Genomic DNA, 14,949 nt, shown 5'->3' on the forward strand with positions numbered 1-14,949 from the left:
CGAGCGACCTGGCCAGCGCGGCCTAGCCGGTATGACGGCCAGTTTCTCTGGATATTGACTGGGCCGGCCGGTCTGACCGGCTTCGGCCCCGGTTAGACCGGCCAGATTTGTTGTTTTCTCCTTCTTTTTCTCCTTATTTTCTTTCGGCGAAAAGCGGAGCAAACTTTAAACCCTTCTTGGGTAAAATCTGAGCAAATTTTGATCACTATCGGGAGCAAAAATATTGGAGGAAGCAAGAGTGAAATACTAATGACAATAAAATAGAAGCCAACGATGAAGTATTGTGGAGACTACTAAGATGGAAGCAAAAGGCGAAATGTATTGTGGAGAAAAAGATATGGCGAACAGAGGGAAATGATTTGAGCCAAAGAACCAAATAACGACTCCGATCCTCCCTTAGTAGTGCGGGGTCCTATGCTCAAGAATACCGAAAAGAGGAGACTACCTTGTCGCGCTTTTCCGATCTCCGTCTTCGAGCTCTTCCTCTCTCTTTTCACATCGTGACCCGACACCATAAGAGCTCGAGATAATTAACCGTGTCCTGCTTGACCTTGATGACATCGCTCATGCTTCATTCAAGCCGAAACACCTCGGTTGATTGCATGCTCTAGGTCTTGGTCACTGATACGTCTCCAACGTATATATAATTTCTGATGTTCCATGCTTGTTTTATGACAATACCTAAATGTTTTGTTCACACTTTATATCGTTTTGATGCGTTTTCTGGAACTAACCTATTGACGAGATGTCGAAGTGCCAGTTCCTGTTTTCTGCTGTTTTTGGTTTCAGAAATCCTAGTAAGGAAATATTCTCGGAATTGGACGAAATCAACGCCCAGAATCTTATAATTCCACGAAGCTTCCAGAACACCGGAGAGAGACCAGAGGGGAGCCAGGGGGCCCCAAAAGCCAGGGCGGCGCGGCCAAGGGGTGGGGTGCGCCCCCCTAGTGTGTGGTCCCACCAAGGCCCCTCCGAGGCTGCCCTTCCGCCTACTTAAGGACTCCGTCGCGAAAACCCTAGAGGAATAAGCCACGGGACGAGAAAAGTTACCGAGCCGCCGCCATCGCGAAGCCAAGATCTGGGGGACAGAAGTCTCTGTTCCGGCACGCCGCCGGGACGGGGAAGTGCCCCCGGAAGGCATCTCCATCGACACCACCGCCATCTTCATCGCCGCTGCTGTCTCCTATGATGAGGAGGGAGTAGTTCTCCCTCGAGGCTAAGGGTTGTACCGGTAGCTATGTGGTTCATCTCTCTCTCCCATGTGATCTTTATGTGATCATGAGCTTTGTGATCTAGTTGAATATCATCTATGTGCTACTCTAGTGATGTTATTAAAGTAGTCTATTCCTCCTTCATGATGTAATGGTGACAGTGTGTGCATCATGTAGTACTTGGTATAAGCTATGATTGTGATCTCTTGTAGATTATGAAGTTAACTATTACTATGATAGTATTGATGTGATCTATTCCCCCTTTCATAGTGTAATGGTGATAGTGTGTGCGTTATGTTAGTTCTCGGTCTAAATTGCAATGATCTATTATGCACTCTAAGGTTATTTAAATATGAACATCGAATGTTGTGGAGCTTGTTAACTCCGGCATTGAGGTGTTCTTGTAGCCCTACACAATGAATGGTGTTTGTCATCCAACAAGAGAGTGTAGAGAAAGTAGTATTTGTTTATTCAGTTATGTGATCAATGTTGAGAGTGTCCACTAGTGAAAGTATGATCCCTAGGCCTTGTTTCCGAATAAATTACACCACAGAGAATTGCTTCCCACGCCAGCAACCTATTTTCTGGCACCGCTTGTTTACTGTTTTACTGCATATTTACTTCCTGCAATATTACTACCATCAACTGCACGCCAGCAAGCTATTTTCTGGCGCCGTTACTACTGCTCATATTCATTCATACCACTTGTATTTCACTATCTCTTCGCCGATCTAGTGCACCTATACATCTGACAAGTGTATTAGGTGTGTTGGGGACACAAGAGACTTATTGTATCGTGATTGCAGGGTTGCTTGAGAGGGATATCTTTGACCTCTTCCTCCCTGAGTTCGATAGACCTTGGGTGATCCACTTAAGGGAAAACTTGCTGCTGTTCTACAAACCTCTGCTCTTGGAGGCCCAACAACATCTCTGAGGAAAGAAGCGTGAGTAGACATCAAGCTATTTTCTAACGCCGTTGCCGGGGAGGAAAGGTAAAAGGCACTCACACTCCGGTCCCAGGTAACTAAGTTATTTTCTGGTGCCGTTGTAAGTGCTCGAAGAAATTTCCTTTAGATCCTGCAATTGCATCTTTTTGTTTCTTGTTCACTAGTTAGGCATAATGGAAAATAACAATGAGCTTTTTATTCTATTTCCTGAGTTAAGACATGGATGGTTTGATGTGAAAATTAAAAAACCTATGGAATCTTATTTGCATGCTAGTAGCAATGATATTAGTATGAACGCTTTGAACACCATTGTTGCTAATGATATGGAAAATTCTAAGCTTGGGGAAGCTGGTTTTGATGAGCATGACATTTTTAGTCCCCCAAGCATTGAGGAGAAAATTTTCTTTGATGATACTTTGCCTCCTATTTATGATGATTATAATGATAGTGGTCTTTTGGTGCCGCCTACTATGGAGAGTAAATTTTATTATGATTATACTATGCCTCCTACACTTGATGAGAATAATAATGATAGCTACTTTGTTGAATTTGCACCCACTACAACTAATAAAATTGATTATGCTTATGTGGAGAGTAACAATTTTATGCATATAGCTCATGATAAGAATGTTTCATTTGATAGTTATATTGTTGAGTTTGTTCATGATGCTACTGAAAGTTATTATGAGAGAGGGAAACATGGTTATATGCATCTTAATAATATTAAGTTTCCTCTCTTTTTGCTGAAAATCTTGAAGTTACACTTGTTTTATCTTTCTATGCTTATTGCATTATGCTTCATGAATTTATTTGTGTACAAGATTCCTTTTCATAGGAAGTGGGCTAGGCTTAAATGTGTTTTGAATTTGCTTTTTGATGCTCTCTTTTGCTTCAACTCTTATTTCTTGCGAGTGCATCATTGAAATTACTGAGCCCATCTTAATGGCTATAAAGAAAACACTTCTTAGGAGATAACCTATGTTTTTATTTTACTACAGCAATTTTGTTTTATATTTGTGTCTTGGAAGTTGTTACTACTGTAGAAACCTCTCCTTATCTTATTTTATTGCATTGTTGTGCCAAGTAAAGTCTTTGATAGCAAGGTTCATACTAGATTTGGATTATTGCGCAGAAACAGATTTCTGTCTGTCACGAATTTGGGCAGGGTTCTCTGTAGGTAACTCAGAAAAATCTACCAATTTACGTGCGTGATCCTCAGATATGTACGCAACTTTCATTCAATTTGAGCATTTTCATCTGAGCAAGTCCAGTGCCTCTAAAAAATTCGTCTTTACGGACTGTTCTGTTTTGACAGATTCTGCCTTTTATTTCGCATTGCCTCTTTTGCTGTGTTGGATGGATTTCTTTGTTCCATTGACTTCCAGTAGCTTTGGGCAATGTCCAGAAGTGTTAAAAATGATTGTGTTACCTCTGAACATGTGAATTTTCAATTATGCACTAACCCTCTAATGAGTTTGTTTCGAATTTGGTGTGGAGGAAGTTTTCAAGGGTCAAGAGAGGAGGATGATATAGTATGATCAAGAAGAGTGAAAAGTCTAAGCTTGGGGATGCCCCCGTGGTTCATCCCTGCATATTTCAAGAAGACTCAAGGGCATCCCCTTCTTCATCGACAACTTATCAGGTCACCTCTAGTGAAACTATATTTTTATTCAGTCACATCTTATGTACTTTACTTGGAGCGTCTGTGTGCTTTTATTTTTGTTTTGTTATTTTCATTCTCTGAATAAATTCATGCTTATGTGGGAGAGAGACACGCTCCGCTTTTTCATATGAACACTGGTGTTCTTAGTTCTATCTTTAATGTTCATGGCGGAGTTGAAAACCGCTTCATTAATTGCTATTTGGTTGGAAACAGGAAATGCTTCATGTGGTAATTGGTATAATGTCTTGAATAATTTGATACTTGGCAATTGTTGTGCTCATATAGATCATGTTTAAGCTCTTGCATCATGTACTTTGCACCTATTAATGAAGAACTACATAGAGCTTGTTAAAATTTGGTTTGCATGATTGGTCTCTCTAAGTCTAGATATTTTCTGGTTAAGGTGTTTGAACAACAAGGAAGACGATGTAAAGTCTTATAATGCTTACAATATGTTCATATGTGAGTTTTGCTGCACCGTTTTATACTTGAGTTTGCTTCAAACAACCTTGCTAGCCTAAGCCTTGTATTGAGAGGGAATACTTCTCGTGCATCCAAATTCTTGAGCCAAAAACTATGCCATTTGTGTCCACCATACCTACCTACTACATGGTATTTATCTGCCATTCCAAAGTACATTACGTGAGTGCTACCTTTAAAATTCTATTCTTTGTCTTTGCAATATATAGCTCATGGGAAAATAGCCTTAAAAACTATTGTGGTACTGAATATGTTGCTATGTGTCTTATTTCTTATAAGTTGCTTGTTGAGCGGTAACCATGTTTCTGGGGACGCCATCAACTATAACACCTTTGTTGAATATCATGTGAGTTGCTATGCATGTTCGTCTTGTCTGAAGTAAGGGCGATTTTCATGATCAAGTGGTTTGAGTATGCATATTGTTAGAGAAGAACATTGGGCTGCTAACTAAACCCATGAATCATGGTGGAAGTTTCAGTTTGGACAATTAATCCTCAATCTCTTATGAGAATATTATATGTTGTTGAATGCTTAAGCATTAAAAGAGGAGTCCATTATCTGTTGTCTATGTTGTCCCGGTATGGATGTCTAAGTTGAGAATAATCAAAAGCGAGAAATCCAATGCGAACTTTCTCCTTAGACCTTTGTACATGCGGCATAGAGGTACCCCTTTGTGACACTTGGTTGAAACATATGTTATGCAATGATAATCCGTGTTAATCCAAGCTAATTAGGACAAGGTGCGAGCACTATTGGTATTCTATGCATGAGGCTTGCAACTTATAGGATGTCTTATACATAACGCATATGAATTATTACTACCGTTGACAAAATTGTTTCTATGTTTTCAAAATGAAAAGCTCTAGCACAAAAATAGTAATCCATGCTTCCCTCTGCGAAGGGCCATTCTTTTACTTTATGTTGAGTCAGTTTACCTACTTCTTTCTATCTTAGAAGCGAACACTTGTGTAAACTGTGTGCATTGATTCTTACATCTTTACCTATTGCACTTGTTATATTACTTTGTGTTGACAATTATCCATGAGATAAACATGTTGAAGTTGAAAGCAACTGATGAAACTTATATCTTCCTTTGTGTTGTTTCAAAGCTTTCTACTAAGAATTTATTACTTTATGAGTAACTCTTATGCAAGTCTTATTGATGCTTGTCTTGAAAGTATTATTCATGAAAAGTCTTTGCTATATGATTCATTTGTTTACTCATTGTCTTCATCATTGCTTCGAATCACTGCATTCATCTCGTATGCTTTACAATAGTATGATCCAGATTATGTAAGTAGCATGTCACTCCAGAAATTATTCTTTTTATCGTCTACCTACTCGAGGACGAGTAGGAACTAAGCTTGGGGATGCTGATACGTCTCCAACGTATCTATAATTTCTGATGTTCCATGCTTGTTTTATGACAATACCTACATGTTTTGTTCACACTTTATATCGTTTTGATGCGTTTTCCGGAACTAACCTATTGACGAGATGCCGAAGTGCCAGTTCTTGTTTTCTGCTGTTTTTGGTTTCAGAAATCCTAGTAAGGAAATATTCTCGGAATTGGACGAAATCAACGCCCAGAATCTTATAATTCCACGAAGCTTCCAGAACACCGGAGAGAGACCAGAGGGGAGCCAGGGGGCCCCACACGCCAGGGCGGCGCGGCCTCATGGGTGGGGCGCGCCCCCCTAGTGTGTGGTCCCACCAGGGCCCCTCCGAGGCTGCCCTTCCGCCTACTTAAGGACTTCGTCGCGGAAACCCTAGAGGAATAAGCCACGGGACGAGAAAAGTTACGCAGCCGTCGCCATCGCGAAGCCAAGATCTGGGGGACAGAAGTCTCTGTTCCGGCACGCCGCCAGGACGGGGAAGTGCCCCCGGAAGGCATCTCCATCGACACCACCGCCATCTTCATCGCCGCTGCTGTCTCCTATGATGAGGAGGGAGTAGTTCTCTCTCGAGGCTAAGGGTTGTACCGGTAGCTATGTGGTTCATCTCTCTCTCCCATGTGATCTTTATGTGATCATGAGCTTTGTGATCTAGTTGAATATCATCTATGTGCTACTCTAGTGATGTTATATTAAAGTAGTCTATTCCTCCTTCATGATGTAATGGTGACAGTGTGTGCATCATGTAGTACTTGGTATAAGCTATGATTGTGATCTCTTGTAGATTATGAAGTTAACTATTACTATGATAATATTGATGTGATCTATTCCCCCTTTCATAGGGTAATGGTGACAGTGTGTGCGCTATGTTAGTTCTCGGTCTAAATTGCAATGATCTATTATGCACTCTAAGGTTATTTAAATATGAACATCGAATGTTGTGGAGCTTGTTAATTCCGGCATTGAGGTGCTCTTGTAGCCCTACACAATGAATGGTGTTTGTCGTCCAACAAGAGAGTGTAGAGAAAGTAGTATTTGTTTATTCAGTTATGTGATCAATGTTGAGAGTGTCCACTAGTGAAAGTATGATCCCTAGGCCTTGTTTCCGAATAAATTACACCAAAGAGAATTGCTTCCCACGCCAGCAAGCTATTTTCTGGCACCGCTTGTTTACTGTTTTACTGCATCTTTACTTCCTGCAGTATTACTACCATCAACTGCACGCCAGCAAGCTATTTTCTGGCGCCGTTACTACTGCTCATATTCCTTCATACCACTTGTATTTCACTATCTCTTCGCCGAACTAGTGCACCTATACATTGACAAGTGTATTAGGTGTGTTGGGGACACAAGAGACTTCTTGTATCGTGATTGCAGGGTTGCTTGAGAGGGATATCTTTGACCTCTTCCTCCCTGAGTTCGATAAACCTTGGGTGATCCACTTAAGGGAAAACTTGCTGCTGTTCTACAAACCTCTGCTCTTGGAGGCCCAACACTGTCTACAGGAAAAGAAGCGTGAGTAGACATCAGTCACCAATAGCTCAACTCATGAGGCTTGGAGGATTGTGACACCGACTTCGAGCCAAAGCTTCTCTCTTGATATTAACTATATTGAATCCAACAAACGGACTTCAAGCAAAACCTATGGAGTATTTCTTCAAACAAAAAATCAATCAAAATACTAGTCCATAGGAATTGTCATCAATTACCAAAAACAAAAATAGGGACAAAGTACCCTTACAAACTTCAATAAAAATACATCGCTACACCAGAAACTAAAATTAAGCTACATCGGTACTCTACAACTTCGGTACACTACAATTGAAATTAAAATACAAAACTACACTGCAACTAAAATTAAAATACAAAACTACACGACTACTTAAATTAAGATACACAACTACACTAGAACTGAAATTAAGATACATTGCTATTAGTAGAGAAATCTAGTGGTCCCGTGTCCAGCGTGGTCATTTTCTAGTCTTGTCACCACGCTCTTTCGCTACCTTCGACTGCGCAGCTCTTTCTCACTTCTACAACACCTCCGTCTCATGGAGCTCCTTGCGCACCCCTTCCTTCTCCTCTAACTTTGCCTCCTTCTCCCCCAGTCTCTTTTCCTAGTCATCAAGCTACTCCCGTTGCTCCACACGATGATTCTGCAGCCATCTCTGATAAGGGCTGAGCCCTAGGGGAGGCCCGATCTTCACGGATTTGGGGGCGGTGTGAAGAACACGAAGAACACGAGTGGGGAGGCGGAGGGATTCGGAGATACAAACGCAACACACACAACCGGTTGTTCTTCGTTGGCCCGATACACCAACCGAATGGAATTGCAAGGCAAAGACCCACAAGGAGTAGAAATCCCTCACAAAAGATTGGCAAGCAATTGGTAGATTTCCAAAGAGGTAAAGAGTGCAAATAGATAGAATTGCAAAAGCAAAAGATCTACAAACACTAGAATCCCTAGAATGAAAGAGACCAATCACTAAGAAGATCCTTGATACACTTCATAGATCCATCTCTAGAAGGTTTTCCCATGGGGGAGGAGCTAACTCATATTATGTCAAAACAAGTCTAACCCTAATTCGTGGCTGGGGGAGCCCTATATATAGGCTATATCCAAAACAGGGGTAACTTGGTCATTTGCAAAATAAACATAGCCATAGGATCGAAATCGACGGTTCAGATGAAGTCAACTGGGGTGGGGCCGGCCAGGTGCTGTTGCGACGTCTTCAGGCGGCAGTGCCGGTGCTTGGAGCCCGGCAGTGCCGGGGTGCGTCGGCCGGTTGTGCTGTGGTGCTTCCACCGACAGTGCCGGCTTGGAGCTAATGCCATCAGCTGATGCGGTTCTTCCTTCTTCTCTTCTTCTTCTTTGACCCATGGAGCTTCTTCCTCTTCAGATCCTTGGTGAGATTTGTACCTGATGACACATAGGGCATTTGCATGAGGTAGCATTCCATCCAATGAGGTATCTAACGTATACGTGGAAAGGAGCGAATTCACCTCTTGGTGTATAGCTTTGGCCCGAGCTCGTGTCATTAGGCCACAAGGAGGGCTTGTCGGTCTTGAGGCGGAGGTGTCCAAAAGCCACCCCGTATCAATCTCTCTCTCTCTCTCTCTCTCTCTCTCTCTCTCTCTCTCTCTCTCTCTCTCTCTCTCTCTCTCTCCGCTTTCACCTTTGCAGCAACCTCCTATGCCCCTCCTTCTTGAACTCAGCCCATGCACGACGATGCCTATCCTCAAGCTCTTTGGCCGCCAACTTAGGCTGCTCCATGTCAATCTAGTGGTACCACATACAAAATGGCGGAGGAGATAACAACAAAAAAATAAGAATGTTACTTGAAAGAAAAATAAAACAAATAATATGTCTTTTCCCCTTGCTTACAACATATCGGAGGCGTAGGTTACGCCGAGCTTTCCGGTGCATCGTGATCATAGTTGGCATGAAAAAAATCTATGCCAAACTTATCAGACAAATCTTTCGCCTTCTTCATCTTCGCAAGATCACCGCACCATCAACGCTCCAGTCGAATATGTTGGGCAAGCTTGCATCCTTCTTTTTCCTCGGCCTCCAGTCCTGGTACGAGCAAGGCACACTCATGGCATCAAATAGTTGGTTAAAAGAAATTGGATAGAAGAAAGGGAGAGAATCACATGTACTTCGAAACAAATCAGGCGGCTCGGTTTTTTTATAGACAGAAGACTAGAAAAATCGGCTGGAAAGAGTTCGGCAGGAAAGGGCTGGCGTGGCGGGAAATAGGTTAGCGGGAAAAGGGTGGTGGGTAATGGCTAGTGGATGGGGAGCAAAAAACACCCAAAAACTCGGGTACGCATAGCCCGACCGTAGGAATCGGTATGCGTAATCCGGTAGCAGTAATCGAGACAGTCTTCCCCAACAGGAGGCAGTCGGGCGATCCTTCCACGAGTTCTGCCCAGGCTATTATGCGCAGACACTGGCAACACTTATCCGATAGGTTCCCCTCGGGAAACGCTACTCTGATGCCGTATTATTTGTGATTTTTTTTTTAAAAAAAGTATTATTCGTTGAAGTAACAAAAGCATATATTTTTAAAAAATCACAATCTACTTCAGCCCTGTCTCCGACGAACCCCACCTGCATCGCACTCCCATAAACAACCGCGACCAGCCACGTCGTCCCCATCTCTAGTAAGGGTGGCACGTGGTCGTCATCTTCCTCCCCGGTCGATGGCCTTACTTTTTTTTAGGGTACCCAGAGAATGAGTTTTTTTTTTAGTGAACGTGCTGAATGTTAAACCGTACTAGGCTGAAAAAAAATAACTATTGGGCCTAGTCGGGCAAGCCCAATTCTAGGCTCACACACTGCCACGTAGCTTGTTGCGGTTTGCGTACCATTTCATCAGATTGTTTTAGCACAGATCCATGTGTTAGTGGAAGCCCATGACGTGACCAGCGCCTAAACCCCACAATTTTTTCCACTTCTAAAATCTCCGACGAGCTCCCCCTTCCGCCGCTTCTTCCTCGGCCAGCCGCAGCGCCACCGCCCGCCATGATGGGGAGCAGGGTAGCCGCGGCGCTGCTCCGCCGGGGCAAGGACCAGGCCTCTGCCCTGGCGACGATCCCTCGCCTCCCGAGGGGCTCTCCGGCTCCGTCCCTCGCTCCTCCTAGGGTTGGATCGGGCTCCTGTGGCGGCGCTGGCGGCCACCTCCTCCCTTCGCCTCACCCGCGGTCGACCGGCGGCTTATTCGCCGCCTCCCGAGTCGCCTCCTTCCACGCCTTCCGCTCTCTCGCTCCCAAGGTGAGCGTTTCTCCGCCTTCCCCCCATTCCTCCTCTAGCTCCTCGTGGCTATGGTATCGTTTTCTAGGCGACTGAGTCGTAGAAGAAATTTGTTTGGTTCGAAATTCGAGGGGAATGAGCCGGCAGTGGCCACTTAGCGAGGAGATTTCTGTTTAAAGTGGCATTAGTGTCAGGAATTGTGTTTTTTGGTTCAGCATTTGATCATTTTTGGAAATCTGTAGTGGAGAAGGCTATCTGCTGCCGTAATTAAAACGTTATCTTCTGTATAAAAGCTAAATATTGCACTCACAAGAATATCACATGATCCTTACCTGATAGGTTGATTGCCTCTTCCTGGAAATGTTTTTTGTGCCAAAGAGAAAAGGATTTCTTATGTAATTACTAAAAATGTTGATTGTTTCCCTTGGATATGTTGCTGTAAAGGACGAATTTGTGCACACTTCTGGCTAGGCGTTCCATTTTTAGAACTTCTAAGGAGTATCATGCGTAGCTCATCACATTCATCTCTTAATCTTCAATTTGTATTGCAAAATTCTACTACTCTTCTTGAAAATAATTCCCAAATTTGATTCATTTGCTTCATTTTAGAGTTGTTTTGGCCAGTGCACACGAAAAATGTCTACTGCGTCAGCAGCACTGAATCCAACAGTGGCAAACGCAGCAGCAAATTCAGCACTAAAGCAGCTCGTTACCAAAGGCCCTGGAGCGCAGAAGGCAGTTGGGATATGGCTCTTTGGATGTGCTGCCTGGGTATTCAGCATGGTCATACTTGGTGGAGTCACTCGGCTCACACGTTCAGGGCTTTCAATGACCGAGTGGAAGTTTGCTGGGGGGCTGCCTCCTATGTCAGAAGAAGAGTGGCTACTGGAATTTGAGAAATACAAGCTCTCACCTGAATACATGAGGTAAGAATGCAATTGTTGCCTTCCGTTTATACGTCATCTTGCCACAGTCAGCTATCGTCAAGGACTCACTGATGAAACTAAGTTTTCTGTACCATTGAGGATGCAATCCACTTAATTCTATTTTATTCAGTTTTTATGGTCCTCTTAGATGACCCTGGCTTTCAAGGAAGTCCCTATCATGTAGCATTTATGCAAAACCTAAAATTAAATACAATAGGTTCTGGGCAACGGACTAAAGTTGTTTCCTTACTGGAGATGTTCCATAAGGATTGTTCGATTGTCATCACTTGCCCCACTATAACATTCCAGTAAGAACACCTTCTAACTTGAAAATCTTAGCACTAGCAAGTTGTTATCAAGGTGTTCATAGAAGCTGTGGGATTTTTTTTTTTTTACCTTGCCATGCTCTCTAATCCAATTAGTCTTTATAGAAAAGTTGATATAATTTTGGTAATTACCTGTCAAAATAAACTTGACACTTTTTGTTGGTGAGGAAGAAGACATAAGATTACTTTGGTTCTACTTGTGATATCTTTTCTTTCTCCCACTTGTGGAGAGTCGCATCTAGTTTTCTTTTCCCACGTTTCCGCTAATGCGGCAGCAGCATTCCATTAACATATGCAGGGTGAACAAAGGAATGAACCTTGAAGATTTCAAATTTATCTACTGGATGGAGTATGCACACAGAATGTGGGGAAGAGCTTTGGGTTTTGTATTTGCTGTTCCTTTTGGGTACTTTGTTGCAAAAGGCTATGTTACGCGCCAACTTGGCCTCAGGCTCTCTGCTCTTTTTGCACTTGGTGGTGGGCAAGGACTGATTGGCTGGTGGATGGTGAAAAGCGGTCTTGAGGTACTATTACGATGCCCTTGTTTTGTGCTGGTATGTTACTTGGAAGTTGATTATTCCTTCTTTTTCTCATATTAGGAACCAGCATCTGAGTATGTTGAACCAAGGGTTAGCCCGTACAGGCTGGCAGCTCATCTGACTTCTGCATTTGCTATATATTGTGGTATATTGTGGACTGCCCTATCAGTAGTGATGCCAGAACCTCCTGCTGAATCAATGAATTGGGTAAAAGGCGCAGCAAAATTAAGAAAGCTGGCAATTCCTGTCAGTGCCGTGGTAGGCATTACTGCCGTATCTGGAGCTTTTGTTGCAGGAAATGATGCAGTATGTGAACTCTTCCTTTCTGTTGCTGTCTGCTTAGCCTTCTTTTATCCTACACGTATGTGAACTATTTGTTATGACTAGGGGCGTGCATACAATACGTTTCCAAAGATGGGTGACACTTGGATTCCTGAAGATGTGTTCAGTATGGTACCTTTCATACGTAATTTCTTTGAGAATACATCTACTGTGCAGGTAACATTTAGCTCCACTCATGATAGGATTTTATAGTTTTGAAATTTATGCTGTCTTAAACTTCTGTTATTAATTGGTTCGGATATTCATTTAGCTTCTTAACATTATTCGTTTTTGAAGAATTAACAACTGACCGGAATCACACACATTTCTTCAATAACCAATGACAACTGGTATATTTCAAAATATGCATCAACCAACATTGCAACAAGTTTTGTTAGTATTATTAAGTTCTTGTGACAAGTTAAGTAATGCTTGTAGTACATCTATCATGATCTCCTTTTCATTTTGCAGAGACCGGAAAACTTCTTGAAATCCGTCATTGTGATTTATCCATTTTTATGACTGAACATGCTCTTCGCATTTTGTAGCTCAATCACCGAATTCTCGCAACAACTACCTTATTGTCTGTGAGTGGCTTATGGTTGGCCGCAAGGAAAATAGACATGCATCCAGCAGTCAAGTCTCTGGTTGGGAGCACACTTGGGATGGCAGCTCTTCAGGTATAATTCACAAATCAAACCCTTTGGCTTAGTTCATGTTAAGATTATTTTGAATTATCAACGCAGTTCTTGCACATATATGTTAAAAGAATTAGAGTACATAACTTAATCTGTTTCACTGATGAAGTTATTTTTATCACATGAAAGGATATGTTAAGCATAATGTTTTGATAAAAAGAAGCATTGATTTTTTTTTTTGCCATCCATAGTAATAGGCAGCATGATTTTTTTATGTAGGTTACGTTGGGGATATCTACACTTTTGATGTATGTCCCGACCTCTTTGGGCTCAGCTCATCAAGCTGGTGCGTTGACGTTACTGTCACTGATGATACTTCTCACTCACACTTTAAGAAGACCATCACCAGCTCTCTTGAAGTCACTTGCATCCGCTGTGAAATCAACATGACACGATGCCATGATATTGCCCTCACAGTGGCTATTTGATTTTTTTTGGCCTTCTAACATTCATGGGTCCCTTATTTGCAGTATCTAACTATAGTGTTTGGCAAAAGAACAAATTCTTGAGTAAGTCGTCTTCATAGATTTGTAGCGGCAAATATTACAAACCTTCCCAAATTTATCTTTTGTATATTGCAGTTTTGTATGCAATATTTCATTTGGGCATGCTGGCCAAAAGTGTGTACTCTGCTAGATTATAAGCGTCGAAGCTTAACCTATTATGTACGATAAGCTAAGAATTGCTGGTAGTCCACCTTAAGGCATATGCTTAGAATATGTGCCTGAGTTCATTATGTTTTAATCCACATTATGATCTATACAATGTCATATACTTTGCAATGTACACTCTGCCTGTGTTACTGTACAGTAGCACTTTTATGTTGTGATGATCCGTTGTTACCTTGTGGCGCATGAAGGTACTGGGATGAGTATACATACATAGAACTCTGGACAAACAGGTCAGAAGTTTAGTGTCGGTAGAGAAGGGTGTGAAGTGAAGCAACAAAGGTGGATGTCGTGAGAACAATGGAAGTTTTTGTCTTTACTTTCATAAATAAAAGGAAGTGCACTCAGGGTGGTAGTTGGTTGTGGCAAAATGCCAGGATGATATGTTGGATCTCTCTGAACCCATTGTCATCATCACCGCCAGGCGACGATCTTGTAGTGCAAGGTCTCATATGACGTCGTAGATGCTGAAGCTAGCTCACGTAAACTATCACGTATACGTGTCTGTCGAAGCCTATCTATCTGTCGGCCCACCGACGACGGTGACTGCACGAAGTGTTCGTGTCCGCCGTCCCGATCCAGGATAAACAGAATCACGATTTTTATTTGTCTGAACAAATTCTCGAGCCAGGGGCAAGGTTCGTGAGGGAATGAGGGGTGGTGGAACGAAGTGGATCTTCGCCTGCAGGAATTGGCTGAGGCTGTACAAAACGATTGTATTTCTTCCTCACCTCTTCATTATATGCTACCTTAGTTTCAGTCATTAAGATTTCTCTACTACTTAAAAAGAACGACTGTTTCCTGTGGTCACTGATTTTCGTCCAACATATTTTTATAGACTGTTTTGCCTTCCCACCAAATCGCATGATACTACAAATGCCACGGTACCGGTTAAGTATCTTTCTTTTACTATCGCCGAGGCCCGAGCTATTCCTTCCTCCCGAGCTGAACAAAATCCGATCTGGCTGCCACCTGCCGAGCGCTGCGTAGGTTGCCGTCTTGGCGCCCTAGAAGCTCTCC

At 42.5% G+C, this 14,949-nt stretch overlaps 1 protein-coding gene across 2 annotated transcripts; it reads left to right on the forward strand.

Moving 5' to 3' along the window:
- The first annotated feature begins 10,106 nt into the window (after nt 1-10,106).
- Nucleotides 10,107-14,426, forward strand: LOC127316951 (heme A synthase COX15). Of its 2 annotated transcripts, none has more exons than XM_051347434.2 (7): nt 10,107-10,472; nt 11,061-11,377; nt 12,002-12,227; nt 12,303-12,548; nt 12,630-12,740; nt 13,112-13,243; nt 14,121-14,426. In XM_051347434.2, exons 1-7 carry the CDS (start codon nt 10,224-10,226, stop codon nt 14,130-14,132), a joined length of 1,293 nt encoding a protein of 430 aa, XP_051203394.1. In that variant the 5' UTR covers nt 10,107-10,223; the 3' UTR covers nt 14,133-14,426. The 2 variants fall into 2 exon arrangements, with proteins under 2 accessions (XP_051203394.1, XP_051203393.1); XM_051347433.2 differs by lacking the exon at nt 14,121-14,426 and adding an exon at nt 13,481-13,980 and having other exon boundaries at nt 10,108-10,472.
- The last annotated feature ends 523 nt before the right edge of the window (nt 14,427-14,949 follow it).

Source organism: Lolium perenne, chromosome 7 (assembly GCF_019359855.2).
Source record: "Lolium perenne isolate Kyuss_39 chromosome 7, Kyuss_2.0, whole genome shotgun sequence".
NCBI classification, from domain to species: Eukaryota; Viridiplantae; Streptophyta; class Magnoliopsida; order Poales; family Poaceae; genus Lolium; species Lolium perenne.